The following is a 13,855-nucleotide window of genomic DNA, read 5'->3' as shown; positions in this document are numbered from 1 at the left end:
GATGAGTAGGTGGAGACTCTTACCAAACCCCAACAAATCCGAGCTTATTATATTTGGCCACAAATTATCAGACACCTCACCTTCAATAAAGATGATGCAACACAACATAAAACCAGTCCAAAATGCAAAATATCTGGGAATCACAGTGGACAACAAAGCAAATTTCAAATTGCACTCACACAAAAAAAAGAAGGAAATAATTGCAAGATCTAAGCACTTCCGATCCCTAACCTACAGGAATCGTGGAATAAGCCACAAAACAGCTTCTAGGATATATCAGACCATATGTAGACCAATAGTAGAATATGGACACCTACTATTCAGCAATTGCAGAAGACCTACCTTAAATAACATTGAAGTGGCAGAACGAAGCAGTCTTAGAACACTGAGTAAAATACGTCACCCAGAGAACCCACTACACAACCCACCTAATGCCTTACTTTATGAAAAAATGAAGATCGAACCAATTCTCGACAGATTTCAGGCCTTAGGAAAGAAATTTGTAAAAAATCCCAACAACCTTAGAATACTCCAGCCAGTTGTTCTACAGAGGCCCCAACAAGAACACAACAGAAAATACCCAATCAAAACTCTAATCGAGACAATTAAAGATTTCAAATGACAGCCATCGTCGGCTGTAGTTTATATGCATATAATATATGAATTTTTTTTTTTTTTACTAAACAGTGTATAACTGTATTAAGATTCAGAATGAATTGTAATATACAATGAAATGTACCTAATACTATGGCAGTAAGACGCAAGTCGTTAGCCATTTGCTATAGCAATAAATTTTCTCTCTCTCTCTTCTCTCTCTCTACTCTCGATCATAGAATGTCAGAAAGAAATATGAATTTTTCTGAGTAAATCTGATACATTTCTCATCAATTTCATTGGCCAGCCGTTTTACACATTCGAAAAAATATGGGGAACATGCATATACCGGGGTAATAAGTCTATGGGAACATGCTCTCCATCGTCTACAGAATAGTGGTGGTTCATTTTAATCGTTGGAGCTGGGACACTAGGGCTTTCCGTATGAAAAAGAAATTTAAATTAGGATATTTATTCATTCCTCTATTTACTCTATCCATCAATTTTACTGACCGTCTATTTTGAACTGATATTTCTCCCGGAGTAGAAATCCGTAAAATATTCTGAATAGAAAAAAAAAACGTATGAAATTGTAAATTATAAACCCTAATCTATAATCCTTGGTAAGAAGTCACTCTATCTCTCCTTGCATATAGCTTATTATTCGCTTTGGCATTCTATTCTAAATAAGGGAAAAAATTAACAGACTGCAGCAATGATATCAGACTTACGGTATTGATCGTGGTGGAATAGTCGTTCTTGAAACTGGGCGGCCGGGGGTAAACAACACTACAGTGTATGAATCGGGTTGATTTGATTGATTGATCTTATTTTCGCTTATGACGTTTTTTTTATTGATTTGGTGGTAAAGGATGGATCCACCGAAAAAATAGATCGTTTGCCTTACTAGTTTCAACTATTTTAGTGAGAGGCTTACATTCCATTGCGACCTTGAGGTCTATGGTGCATCTATTTTGACCAGCGACACTTCCGATATTGCTGGTGCTACAATCGAATTACAATTGAACAAACGGGACGATTCTATTGTGTCTAGAAATTCTGGCAGGTGGTGCCTCTATTTCGTTTATTCAAAAAAAAAAAAGAAAGTTTCTACTATAACGCAGAAGTGGCGGACTGAAAAAAATCTTTGACTAAGCCACTTCATTATACAACATTAAAAAGTGTCTGTAGAATGTTACATTTGTTTTTCGATATCACTGAAACCTCACGAATTAGGGGCACCAACGGACCTGCGGTTTTGGCCATTACCAATCTTTTGAGAAGAGAGGTCATTCAATCCCATTTAATTTTGCCCATTCTGTACATCGATGATAGACTCATTATTCCGGACAAAACTGTCGTACGTGAAAACAAGGTGTTCAACCGTCTATGGCTCCATAATGTCGACTGGTAACCAAATGCTAGGAAGTCGAACGGAAACATTCCCACCTCTCTATCCCCAAAGCCGTGTTTAGACGAAGCGCACCCGCACCCACACCCAATCGCGAGTCAAATCTCATCACCACCGACTCGCACATTAAAACTCATCTTCGCTCCAGTGTTTACACGACGCGTAGTCCGTGCTCGAATCCAGAGTAGCGTTCAGAATCATCGCCAGGTCGTCTGAAGCGGTTGTTCTGTTGGTTGTCGTTCTATTTATTATCATTAGGAGCGCGTCGGGCAACGTTCGACGTTGATTCTGAACATCTTCTTTGATGAGCGACTAAAAAGTAGAAACCACATGGTGAGGAGCATGTTCACTCTACATCTTTAGAAACTCTTTAGAGTTTTCACTCCTCTGAAACAAAATCAATTAAAAAATTTAAATAATCGATTTGCTCCTGCGTAAATTCTTGCACTAATTTGTCATGAGCAAATCTGATAGAAATAATTGTTGCCTGGCAATGAACGAAAAATGGTTACTTCGAATTACAATTCAGGATATTTCTTAAGAATTCGTCTGATAATAATATAGACTACGTTCATTTTTAGGCAACAATCTGATTTTTGAATTAGTGCAAGAATTTACGCAGGAGCAAATGGATTATTTCAATTTTTCAATTGATTTTGTTTCAGAGGAGTGAAAACACTAAAGAGTTTCAGAAGATGCAGAGTCCTCCCAGATTGAATTTCAATCGATATTAATCATCTTGGTATTAAAGCCTGCTTACTACCTACTACTTATTCCTAAGCCTCGAAATGTTTAATAACAATAATTTAAAGGGCACAATTGACAATCAAATACCATATAAAAAACAAATCAACTTGAAATAAAACTCACCTTTGGATTGCAGTTCTCCCAATTCTTCTGTGACCCTTGTTTGCAATTGCTTCAACGTAGATTTCAATAAAGGAGGAGGAACAGCTTCAGGACTGTTGTATACTAAAATGAGAGCTCTGAGATCACCAGAGAGCCTTTGTGCGGTTTTTTGGATATCCAAAGAAGAAACTTGTTCGCTCAATGTTACTACGGTATTATCAATCATGGTTAATGTTTGTTCTGTTAAAACATGTTCAGAAATCTGGAAGAAACCGAGTAATTTCATGAAAATTTCAACATTACTCCACATTTTAATCAATCAATATTTTTCGCAATATCATTGAAAAAACGTTGTAAAAGAGCCTGGCTTTGCGTTACCCTTCCTGTTCCTCCCATCTCTATTTTATGGTCGTAGTAAGATTATTAAGCTATTTCTATCATTTTGGCTAATTAAATTAAGAGCCAATTTCACCAGACGGTATTTAACTCATTTTAACAGAAGTTAAGATGCGTCATCGCCATAAAGCGACGTCAAATCTCAGCTCATATCTTTGGTGAAATTGGCCTTAAGTGCTAGCATTCCTCAGCCGTCGTTCTTGTTACAAATCAAAAAGGATTTTCTTTACAGTTGCATTTCATTCGGAAAAGTTTAGGTAAAACAAGGCACCGACAATAACCCCGGAATATTTGGTACAAACCAGAAAAATATAGAAAGGAGGCTTGAAAGGGGGCGCAATACAAATAGCGCCTATTGGGAAGGAGATGAAGTGATTGTGGGCCAATAACGTAGCTAGGGAACCCTATTATCTAGATCAGTGATTCTTAACCTTTTAGTGATCAGAGACCATTTGACAACATTGTTGTCTTGTCACGGACCACCAACTGTTCGGAGGTAATATTAAGTACGTAAATGTCAATTTTTGTAAATGAATAAACAAGGTTGTTGTAGTTATAAATTTGAATGAACGAAACAGACCAACAATCATTCAGAGCCAACAGTATTTCATATTTGTATTTTTAAACAGATAAATATACAGAGAAGGTTTATTATTTCAATGCGAATTTTTTCACTGCATACTCTTCACCAATTTATGAATTCTTGGTTCAGTGCTAGGTACTTAACGCCAAACTGGCATGTCGGCACTGGCATCCAACCGATATCGATGCTTGTTTTTTTATCAGTAGAAAACCCCTGCTCGCATAAATATGTCGATGAAAAGAGAGGGCATTGGGGTCTAGTCTCCCCATTTTTTCTATTGAAGAAACCCAGTTCAATATAATAGCCGTCATACTTTCGTTTTGGTGGCATTTTTCTAGAAAACTGATATAAAATAATTGTTATCAATAAGTGCTCTTCAGTCTGGTTCAACCCTATGTCCTGTCGGATGACTCCGGGTGCTTCCAGGGACCACTGGTTAAGAACCAGTGATCTAGATGAAAATTAATATAACTCTTACGTTTGTGCGAAAAAGTTCATAATCTCACCAATGACTCACATGAGAGTTCTGAAAAGACTTTCACGAGTTAGTGGATCAAAATTTTATTATTTCATGAATTATTTTGTGAATATATGAAAGGTTAGTAAGTTAGGTAGAATAAATATTCAGAAAACTATGATTTGAATTTTCAGTTCATATTTTGTATCCTCTACAAATAAAGATAAATCATAAATGGAAAGCGCCTTCTAGCAGGTGAATAATGAACGAAATTAATTCAGATACATAACACCCTCTGATATAAAATCAACAAATGTTACGATCTAAATCGAACTACTAAACCACCATCCCATAAAGTATTAACAGAAATAGCATTGTTTCGGTTTCATTTGACTGATACAAAATAGCATGATCTTGAGCATGCTCTCAACGCTGATCAACAAAATTCATTAAACTAATTAGAATAGCACAATGGAATGCCAACGGACTCTTGCAACACAAGAATGAAGTTGAAACTTTTTTATAACACAACTTTATCGACATCCTCCTCATAAGTGAGTCACATTTCACTGATAGGTCATACTTCAACATACCAAATTACATCACCTACTCTACCAACCACCCAGACAACACAGCACACGGCGGAACAGCAATTCTAATTAAAAACACAATAAGCCACTATGTAATGCCAGAATACAAAGTTGATCACCTTCAAGCTACTTCGGTCAAAGTTAGAATGTTCTCCTATGAATTGACAATATCAGCTGTCTATTGTCCCCCTAAACACAATCTGAAAATTAAGCACTATAGAGATTTCTTTACCACATTAGGCACAAAATTCTTTGTCGGAGGAGATTTTAACAGAAAGAATACTCTCTGGGGCTCACGATTAACCACCACCAAGGGACGAGAGCTGGCCAAATTGTTGCATGAAAAAAACTACTCCTTCTTGTCTACTGGAAGTCCTACATACTGGACCAGTGGTCCGAATAAAACCCCTGATCTACTAGATTTTTTTATAACAAATGGAATAGCTTCATCATATATGGATGTATGTTCAAGCTATGACCTATCATCAGATCATACTCCAGTAATAGCGTCACTGAGCACCTTGATAATCAATAAAAAGTCTCCACCAAAACTACATAATCGAAAAACCAACTGGGATGAATACCGCAAATTAATTCATGAGCGGGTCTCTCTTTCCTTGAGACTGAAGGAAAAAAAAGAAATCGAAGAAGCACTTGATTCATTCACAACTATTCTTAAGGATGCAGCCATCCAAAGTACTCCAAGAAGTTGCAATGACAACAAACCAGAACCAATACCATTAGAAATTAAAAAGCTCATTGCTGAAAAACGCAAAATAAGATCTAGATGGCAAAACACACATGCTCCTGCAGACAAAACAGCATTCAATAATATAAGCAATAAACTTAAAAATAGGCTAAGAGAATTGAAGGAAGAATCATTCAATATATATATATCACCGGATTGAACCGATACGACAACTCAATATGGAGACCTATAAAATCCAAGGTAAAGCCAACAGAACAAAATGTCCCAGTGAAAAACTCAACTGAAACCAATGCTAGATGGGCTAGAAGCGAAAAAGAAAAGGCGAAATTGTTTGCACATTACCTGACAGAGGTATTCAAACCAAATGACCAGGTCATTGCTGAAATTGTTGAGGAAAATTCTTCTAACATCCCTACAGAAACTCAAAATATAAAGTTCTTAACACCTAAAGAAGTATACAAAGAAATCACTCATCTGAACCTTAAAAAGGCACCAGGTATTGATGGAATAACTGCAAAGATGATCAAAGAACTGCCTAGAAAAGGGATTGTCATGGTAACCTACATCTTTAATGCTATATTGAGACTCGGGCACTGGCCCAGATCACTGAAAACAGCAGAAGTACTCATGATACTGAAACCGGGCAAGAATCCACACGAAGTGACATCATATCGACCCATAAGCCTTCTGCCAATAATCTCGAAAATATTGGAAAGATTATTACTTCAGAGAATAAACGCCGAAACGAAATTCCCATAGATCATTGGATTCCTTCACATCAATTCGGATTCAGACAAGGTCACTCAACTGTCCAACAAACGCATCGAATAACGCAAACCATAAACCAAGCGTTTGAAAAGAAGCTATACTGTACTTCAGTCTTTCTGGATGTGAGTCAAGCGTTCGATAAAGTATGGCATTCAGGACTCCTATTCAAGATAAGAAATATTCTTCCTCTAAAATTCTTCAATATACTGAATTCATACCTTACAAACAGACAGTTTAGAACTAGAGTAGGGCATGAAGTATCACATTATTGTCCCATTCAAGCTGGAGTCCCACAAGGAAGCGTGCTGGGCCCGTTCCTTTACCTACTTTATACCTCGGATCTACCAATAACAGCTCCCACTACAACAGGAACATTTGCTGATGATACAACAATAATGGCAGCACATGAAGACCCAGCAACAGCGACTAAACTAGTACAAGAACACCTAGACAAATTACAAATCTGGATGAAAAAGTGGAAAATAAAAATAAATGAAACCAAATCACAACAAGTAGACTTTACACTGAGAAAGCAACATTGTCCTCCAATCAAATTGAACAACATAATAATTCCACAAGCTACATCAGCAAAATACCCAGGCTTTCATCTAGACACTAGACTAACCTGGAGGGAACATATTATCAAAAAAAGAAAACAAATTGTCCTGAAAGTCAGGGAAATTAATTGGCTCATCGGAAGAAAATCCAAGTTACCACTTACAAACAAAATATTGTTGTATAAAACTATCATCACCCCAATATGGACATACGGGATAGAAATCTGGGGATGCGCAAGCAAATCCAGCATAGCTCTGATCCAAAGAACGCAATCGAAAATACTCCGCATGATGGCCAACGCCCCATGGTATGTGTCCAACCAGACTTTACATGAAGACCTAAATATACCATACGTCGAAGAAGTCATCAAGCATAGAAGCAAACATCACGCAAGAATGGAAAACCACTTAAATATTTTACTCCAACCCTTACTGGCAAACACCTTATCAAGAAGATTGAAGAGACATTGGCCAGCTGATTTAATGGAATAATGAGATTCTCTCACTGGAGATAATCTCCCCGCTCTATTCAAGTCACTTGACTACTTGTTAACACATTAACTTATAGAATATTATTCTGATTGTTAATAATTATTGAGATTAATAAAAAAAAAAAAAAAAATTTTACTGATACCTCGACGAAAATAAAACCAATTGATGACGTAGATTCAAATAAAGGAGGTGGAATATCTTCAGGACTGTTTTATTCTAAAATGAGATATCTGATTTGGATATTCGAAGAAGAAACTTATTCGTTCAATATTACAACAGTATTATCAATCACGGTTGATGTTTGTTCTGTTGAAACATATTCAATGGAATTCGTTTTTAGTGCGATATAATATAATAAAATATAATACAATAAAACTGAAAAAAACTAAAGAATCCCTAAAGATGGCTGAAGAGTGCTTGCGAAACGTTGGAAAAAAAATCCGAAATGATTGACATAGCACAATGAATCCTTCAATAAATTTTTCATTATTATTTCAGAATTATAAATTTAAATAAACCAAGAAAAAGAATACTGACATACCTTTGGAAATACAGCAACAAGGAAATTATAAATTACATCAATGGTAAGGGAAATTCTCTCATCTAGCAATATAGCATCAACATAATCAATCAAATAATTACTTGTTGTCAAAGTGGTTATATATTTTTGATCTAAATGCTGAAAAAATCAATCGTTATTTCCTGCTTGAAACACACACATTAATGAACTTACAGGTGTATTCATTATGTCTAACCACAATTTAGGAAAAAACGTGTAGTGTAGCGGTGCAGCTTCAAATCCAACAACAGCACTTAAGTTAACTAATGGCTCAGTAACAGAGTCATTGTTGACTGCCAGTCTGAACAACACATCTATGAATTCATGATATGGTGTATAGAATTTGTCCAAAGCTTCATCATATTCTGAATCAATACCCTTAAAAATATGTTTGAAATACGATTAGTATATTAAAAAGTTCCAGCATATACAGGATGTCCTACCAGGAGTGCAGTGCCAATTAGAAGTTTACAGAGAAATGCATATTGGATATGTTGGAAATTTAAGGAGAATGAACCAGTTTATTTAAATATTTGCTACGACGACGTATAACTTCCGGTTATACCGGAAATAGATATCAACTGCTCCATTTAGGATGGAACATTATTACATTTTCGAAAAATGTAGTTTCAAACTAATTTTCTGTATCATTCCTCATGGTTATGTTGAGTTATTTTGAGCATTTGACCGTTTTTCGAAATTTATTACAGTTGAAGGCAGGTAAAAAAATGTTTAATTCTCGGGAGCACAATGCAGAACCTTAGTACTGTTTTGTGAAAATGGCCAGCAAAAAGATATTCAATGTTAATTTATAGGTAACATTAGGTTCTAATGTACAGGAGCTTCAAATGATACTTTCAAATTTCTATTTCAGGAAAAGGCAATTTTTTTTTTTTTTTAACTCTTTATTGCATATTTACAATCTACTTATCAGTAATCAGTAAATGTTATGAGATAGTTCATGGCTTGAGTTGGGTACCATCCATCAATGGTTCACCACACAATTATTCCTCCAAGAGGTCTTCGGGCCAGGTTCTTTTCAATCTCTTCTCCATGAGGGGTTCGGTGAAAAGATTGCTTATCATAACATTTTCGTGATTTGTGGTTCGGTCCTTGTATTTGTTGATTCTTGGCTTTATTGTATCTTTTATAGATTTTATTCCCAGATCATTTTGTAGACTTTGGTTTGTGACATACCATGGGGCTCCTGCTATCATACGCAGTGTTTTCGACTGGAATGACTCAAGTATTCTTGTGTTGGACGGCTTAGAACATCCCCACAGTTCTATTCCGTAAGTCCACACTGGTTTAAGGATACATTTGTAGATTGTCACCTTATTTTCAAGAGACAGCTTCGATTTTTTGTTCAATAGCCAGTACATTTTCTTTACTTTAAGGTCGAGTTGTCGCCGTTTCATTTTTATATGAGTTCTCCATGTTAATTTTTCATCCAAATGTAGTCCAAGGTACTTGATCTCTGTCTGGATAGGTATGGGTGTGTTTAGTAGTTTTACTTGTGGTGGTTTCCCTTTTTTATTTGTGAAAGTTACCTGGGCCGACTTGTTGGTGTTAATTTCAATCTTCCATTTTTCAAGCCACTCAGAGAGAGCATCCAGATGATTTTGTAGTTTTTGGGATGATAACAATGGGTCTGCATCTGAGGTTATAATTGCTGTGTCGTCTGCAAATGTTGCTATGGTAGACTGGTCTGTTTGTGGGATATCCGAGGTATATATCAGGTAGAGTATAGGCCCGAGTACGCTACCCTGTGGGACGCCAGATCTTATGGCCTTATAATCGGATAACGAGTCCTCTATTTTAACCTGCAAGTAGCGGTCGTTCAAGTAGGACTTCATTAATTTGTAAAGTCGGTCAGGTAAGATTTTTTTTAGTTTGTATAGTAGTCCCTCATGCCAGACTTTGTCAAAGGCTTGTTTTACATCTAGGAACACTGAGTTGCAGTATTCTCCTGTTTCTAGGCAAGTTTTGATTTTGTTGACAATTCGATGGCATTGTTGGATTGTTGAATGCTTGCTTCGGAATCCAAATTGATGATCTGGTATATGATTTTTCAGTGTTGTTGTTTCTTCTAGTCTTTTTAGTAGGAGTTTTTCGAATAGCTTAGACATGATAGGTAGCAGACTAATTGGGCGGTAGGATTCACAGTTTGTTGGTGTCTTGCCGGGTTTAAGTACCATGATGACTTGTGCGAGTTTCCACTGCATTGGATAGTAGCCTATTTCTAAAATTCTATTGTATATTGTAGTGAGAAGAACTATGGCTTTCCGTGGCAGGTTTTTCAGTACGTCTCCTACTATAAGATCGTGTCCAGGTGCTTTGCGCGAATTCAATAATTTAATTTCACTGAATACTTCCTTTGGTGTAAAGGGCTCAATTGGAGGAGATGGCTGGTTAGGAGCTTTTAGAAAATCTTTTATTTCACTGTCAGAGTTACCTTGTTGTTGGTTGGGACTATATACTTCGGCTAGGTATTCGGCAAAAACTGTTGATTTGTCAGAGTTTGTGCGAGCCCAAGTTCCATCAGATTTTTTGATGGGTGAGTTGCTTACTATGGGCTGTTTCAGCTTTTTTGTTGCTTTCCACAAAGAATGGTCGTCAGGGGATAGCTGGGTTATGTAGTTATGGAAACTGTTGTTCTTTATTTCCTGTAAGGTTTTCGTGATTTCGTGGGTCAGTCTGTTTAGGTTTCTTTTGACTGATGGGTTTCTACTACTTTGCCATAGTCGTCTTACTCTTCGTTTTTCAGATATCATTTGTCTGATGTGTAATGGTGTATTTTGAATTTCCACTTTTTCACCTGCATCTGGTGTAGCAGTCCAGGAGGCGTATTGTATGATTTCTGTCAGGTATTTAGTAACTTCTTCTATTTCTTCATCATTACTTATTCGATGGTTCAGAGTTATGGCTTCATCAATTGTTTTCCGAAATAGTTCCCAGTCTGTTTTTGCGGTGCATAATTTTGGTATAGACTTCTTCTGGATCGGTTGAGTGCTAAGGGTGATTATTATGGGACTATGATCGGATGAAAGATCGTAACAGGATTCAATATTGTTGTGTACATCACCAATGCCTTTAGTTATTCCAAAATCAAGCAGGTCGGGGATTTTATTCAAGTCAGTGGGCCAATAAGTGGGTTCTCCTGTAGATAGGATATTTAGGTTATTGTTTAATATCGTTCTGTATAGAGCTCGTCCTTTGTGGGTGGTTAATCTAGATCCAAATGCAGTATGTTTCGCGTTCCAATCGCCTGCAGTAAGGAAACGAGGGCCTAGTGTGAGTATGAAGTCGTTGTATTCTTCAGTTGTTACTGTATGGCGTGGAGGACTATATATTGCTGCTATACACAGGGGCCAATGGAAGGTTTCCAGATTCAGTACAGTTGCTTGGATTTTGTTAGTGATATAAGGCTGTTCTTCATGGTGTTTAATTGTATTTTTTATTATGATTGCTGATCCGCCATGAGCTGTTCCATCTGGGTGGTTTGCATAATATATGTTGTATCGTGGTATTTTGATATTAGTATAATAGGTTGCATGACTTTCTGAGATCAGAAGGATGTCGATTCTGTTGATGTTTAGAAAATATTCTATTTCCAGGATATGGTTTTTTAGGCCATTGGCGTTCCATGCAGCTATTCGTAATGATGTAGCCATTAGTTTGTTAGTTTGTTGATAACTGTAGTGAGCATGCTTAGGATCATGCTGTTTTGGTTGAGCAGTTGTGTAAATAAGTTTTTGAATTCCTCGAGGAAGCCTGTTAATTTTTCTGATAGTTGATCTATGCCATCTGTGTCTTGGGTGTTTAGGGCTTGGGCGTAGGTTTTATTCGATTTACTAATATTTCTTGGTTGAGTTGGTTGCGGTAGTGTTTGAACTTGGGGAGTATTGGTTGTTGGTTGGTTTTGTGTGTAAGCTCTGTTTCCTTTATTTCTGTGTTTCATATTTATCAGGTCGCGGTAAACAGTGCATCCTTTATAATTTGCAGGGTGAGCACCTTGGCAAAGTGCACATGTGGCTGGGGTATCTTTTTGTTTCCGGCAATTCTTACTGTCATGGTCTTGTCCACATTTAACACAGTTATAGGGTTTTCTGCAATATGTTTTGCTGTGTCCATAATCTTGACATCGCATGCATTGAACGATATTGTTTTTAAATCTTGGTGGTTCTACTCTGATTTTAATTTGTCCAAGAAATTCCAGATTGAATATCTCTTTATTGTTTTTTTGAGGCTCTAGATCTATGAAGTGAAGTGAGAGTGGATCTTTACTCACCCTGTGCTTGGCATTGATGATATTTCTCACTTTATGGCCTTTCGTTTCGAGCTCCTGTTTAATTTCGGGTATTGGTATTGAGTGGTGCAATCCACGTATAACTACTCTATAAGCCCTTTCTTCCTTCAATTGATAGGTGTGGTGTATGATATCTTCAGATCTCAGGTGATGTATTAATTTTCTATACGTTTCTGAATTGACTGGGTTGACTTTGATTATATTGTCTGCCATGCTTTTAACGACATATGATTCAGGAGGGGTCGCTGTTGTTAAGTTTGCTATCATATCCTTATAGTTTGATACGCCATAAATATATATGGGTGGTGGTTTGTGGATTACTTCTCTTCCGTTATTTTTCCTGCCTTTTCCTTGCTCATCAGGTAAAGTATTTCCGCCATCATCGTTTTGGAGTTGTTCAAATCTGTTGTTTGTTTCTATTTGCTCTGCACTTTCTTCTGAAGTTTGGCGACTAACTCTTTTCCTTTTGTTGTTGGTAACTACTTGCCATGTGTGAGTTTTAGGGACTCGATAAACTGGATTTCCATGTTGGTCAAATCCAATCATGTTTCCTGGAGGGGAGCTATTATTTTGTGATCGATTATCTTGTGTGGTGTCTTTCATCTGGACATCCTGTGTATAATTCTGATTAGGGTTTATCAGATTCCCAGGCGTGGAACTCATGTTTATTTCCTCGCTATCAGCGGTTATCTGATTCTTGGGACATCTGGTCAACTTTATCGCGTTTGTGTTTATCAATTCTTCTGAATGAATGCAATCCAATAATATATTATTACTGGTAGAAAAAAAAAAACGGAATAATTATGAGATTTTTCTATTTTTTCCTCCACTCAGTAAGAGCATCAAATGTTTATTCACTGCCTCAAATTTTTATGAAGATGAACACTTTCTTTTTCGAAGTTATCAGCCAAATTTGAGAATCGTTTTTTAACACGTGAGCACCGTATCGCGGTCCGAAGACGAATAGGAAAAGGCAATGAGTCGATTTTCTCAAATGCAAACGAGTATGTTTCAACCCCACATTTCTTACAGAACCGAAGAAAAGATGAGGTCTTCTGAAAGTTCCCTATACCTAAACTTTACCAATCTTGAGATATTCTGAAATAACAGTTGCGCGAGATCAAGTTAGGTATGAATTGATTTTCCTCTATGTCTTTTTACCAAATTTCAAACAGATCCAAAGTATATATATATACACCGGGTGGCCCTCCCCAGACGCGGCGCTCATTTTGAGGGAGTAAATGAAGATATTTTGAAAATCTTTTCTTGTGGTGTGTGTTGGATTGTCCCAAAGTAAAATTTAAAATTATTATCATATATACAGGGTGTTCGAAAACAAAGATATAGACCAACGTTACAAGTTTCTAAATGTAACACCCTAAATTTGACCTCAAAAATGGAATGACAAGCTCAAGTTATGATGAATGTAACGCCAGATTACTTTATAGCTCGGAAGCACCCTTTACGAGATAATGGCGAAAAATTGAAAATATGGAGTTTTTTTAAATAGCAATCATTAATGAAGAAACTAGTAACGCCAGCGATACAGACAGAATTTTTTCAAGTAGACAAGTTGGCTGC

At 36.7% G+C, this 13,855-nt stretch overlaps 1 protein-coding gene across 4 annotated transcripts in view; it reads right to left on the bottom strand.

The window, feature by feature from the left end:
• LOC123307709 (ubiquitin carboxyl-terminal hydrolase 34) overlaps positions 1-13,855 on the bottom strand; it is a 177,075-nt gene that overhangs the window by 14,089 nt on the left and 149,131 nt on the right. For all 4 annotated transcript variants that reach the window (XM_044890118.1, XM_044890121.1, XM_044890119.1 and 1 more), the window contains 3 exons: positions 8,140-8,343; positions 7,948-8,085; positions 2,876-3,116 (listed from right to left, as the gene is read on the bottom strand). In XM_044890118.1, the coding sequence (XP_044746053.1) occupies positions 2,876-3,116; positions 7,948-8,085; positions 8,140-8,343 (583 nt within the window). The remainder of the gene's footprint in view (positions 1-2,875; positions 3,117-7,947; positions 8,086-8,139; positions 8,344-13,855) is intronic.

The sequence above is a fragment of the Coccinella septempunctata genome, chromosome 2, assembly GCF_907165205.1.
Source record: "Coccinella septempunctata chromosome 2, icCocSept1.1, whole genome shotgun sequence".
In the NCBI taxonomy this organism is placed as follows: domain Eukaryota; kingdom Metazoa; phylum Arthropoda; class Insecta; order Coleoptera; family Coccinellidae; genus Coccinella; species Coccinella septempunctata.
This window is presented reverse-complemented; position numbering and strand designations above follow the sequence as displayed.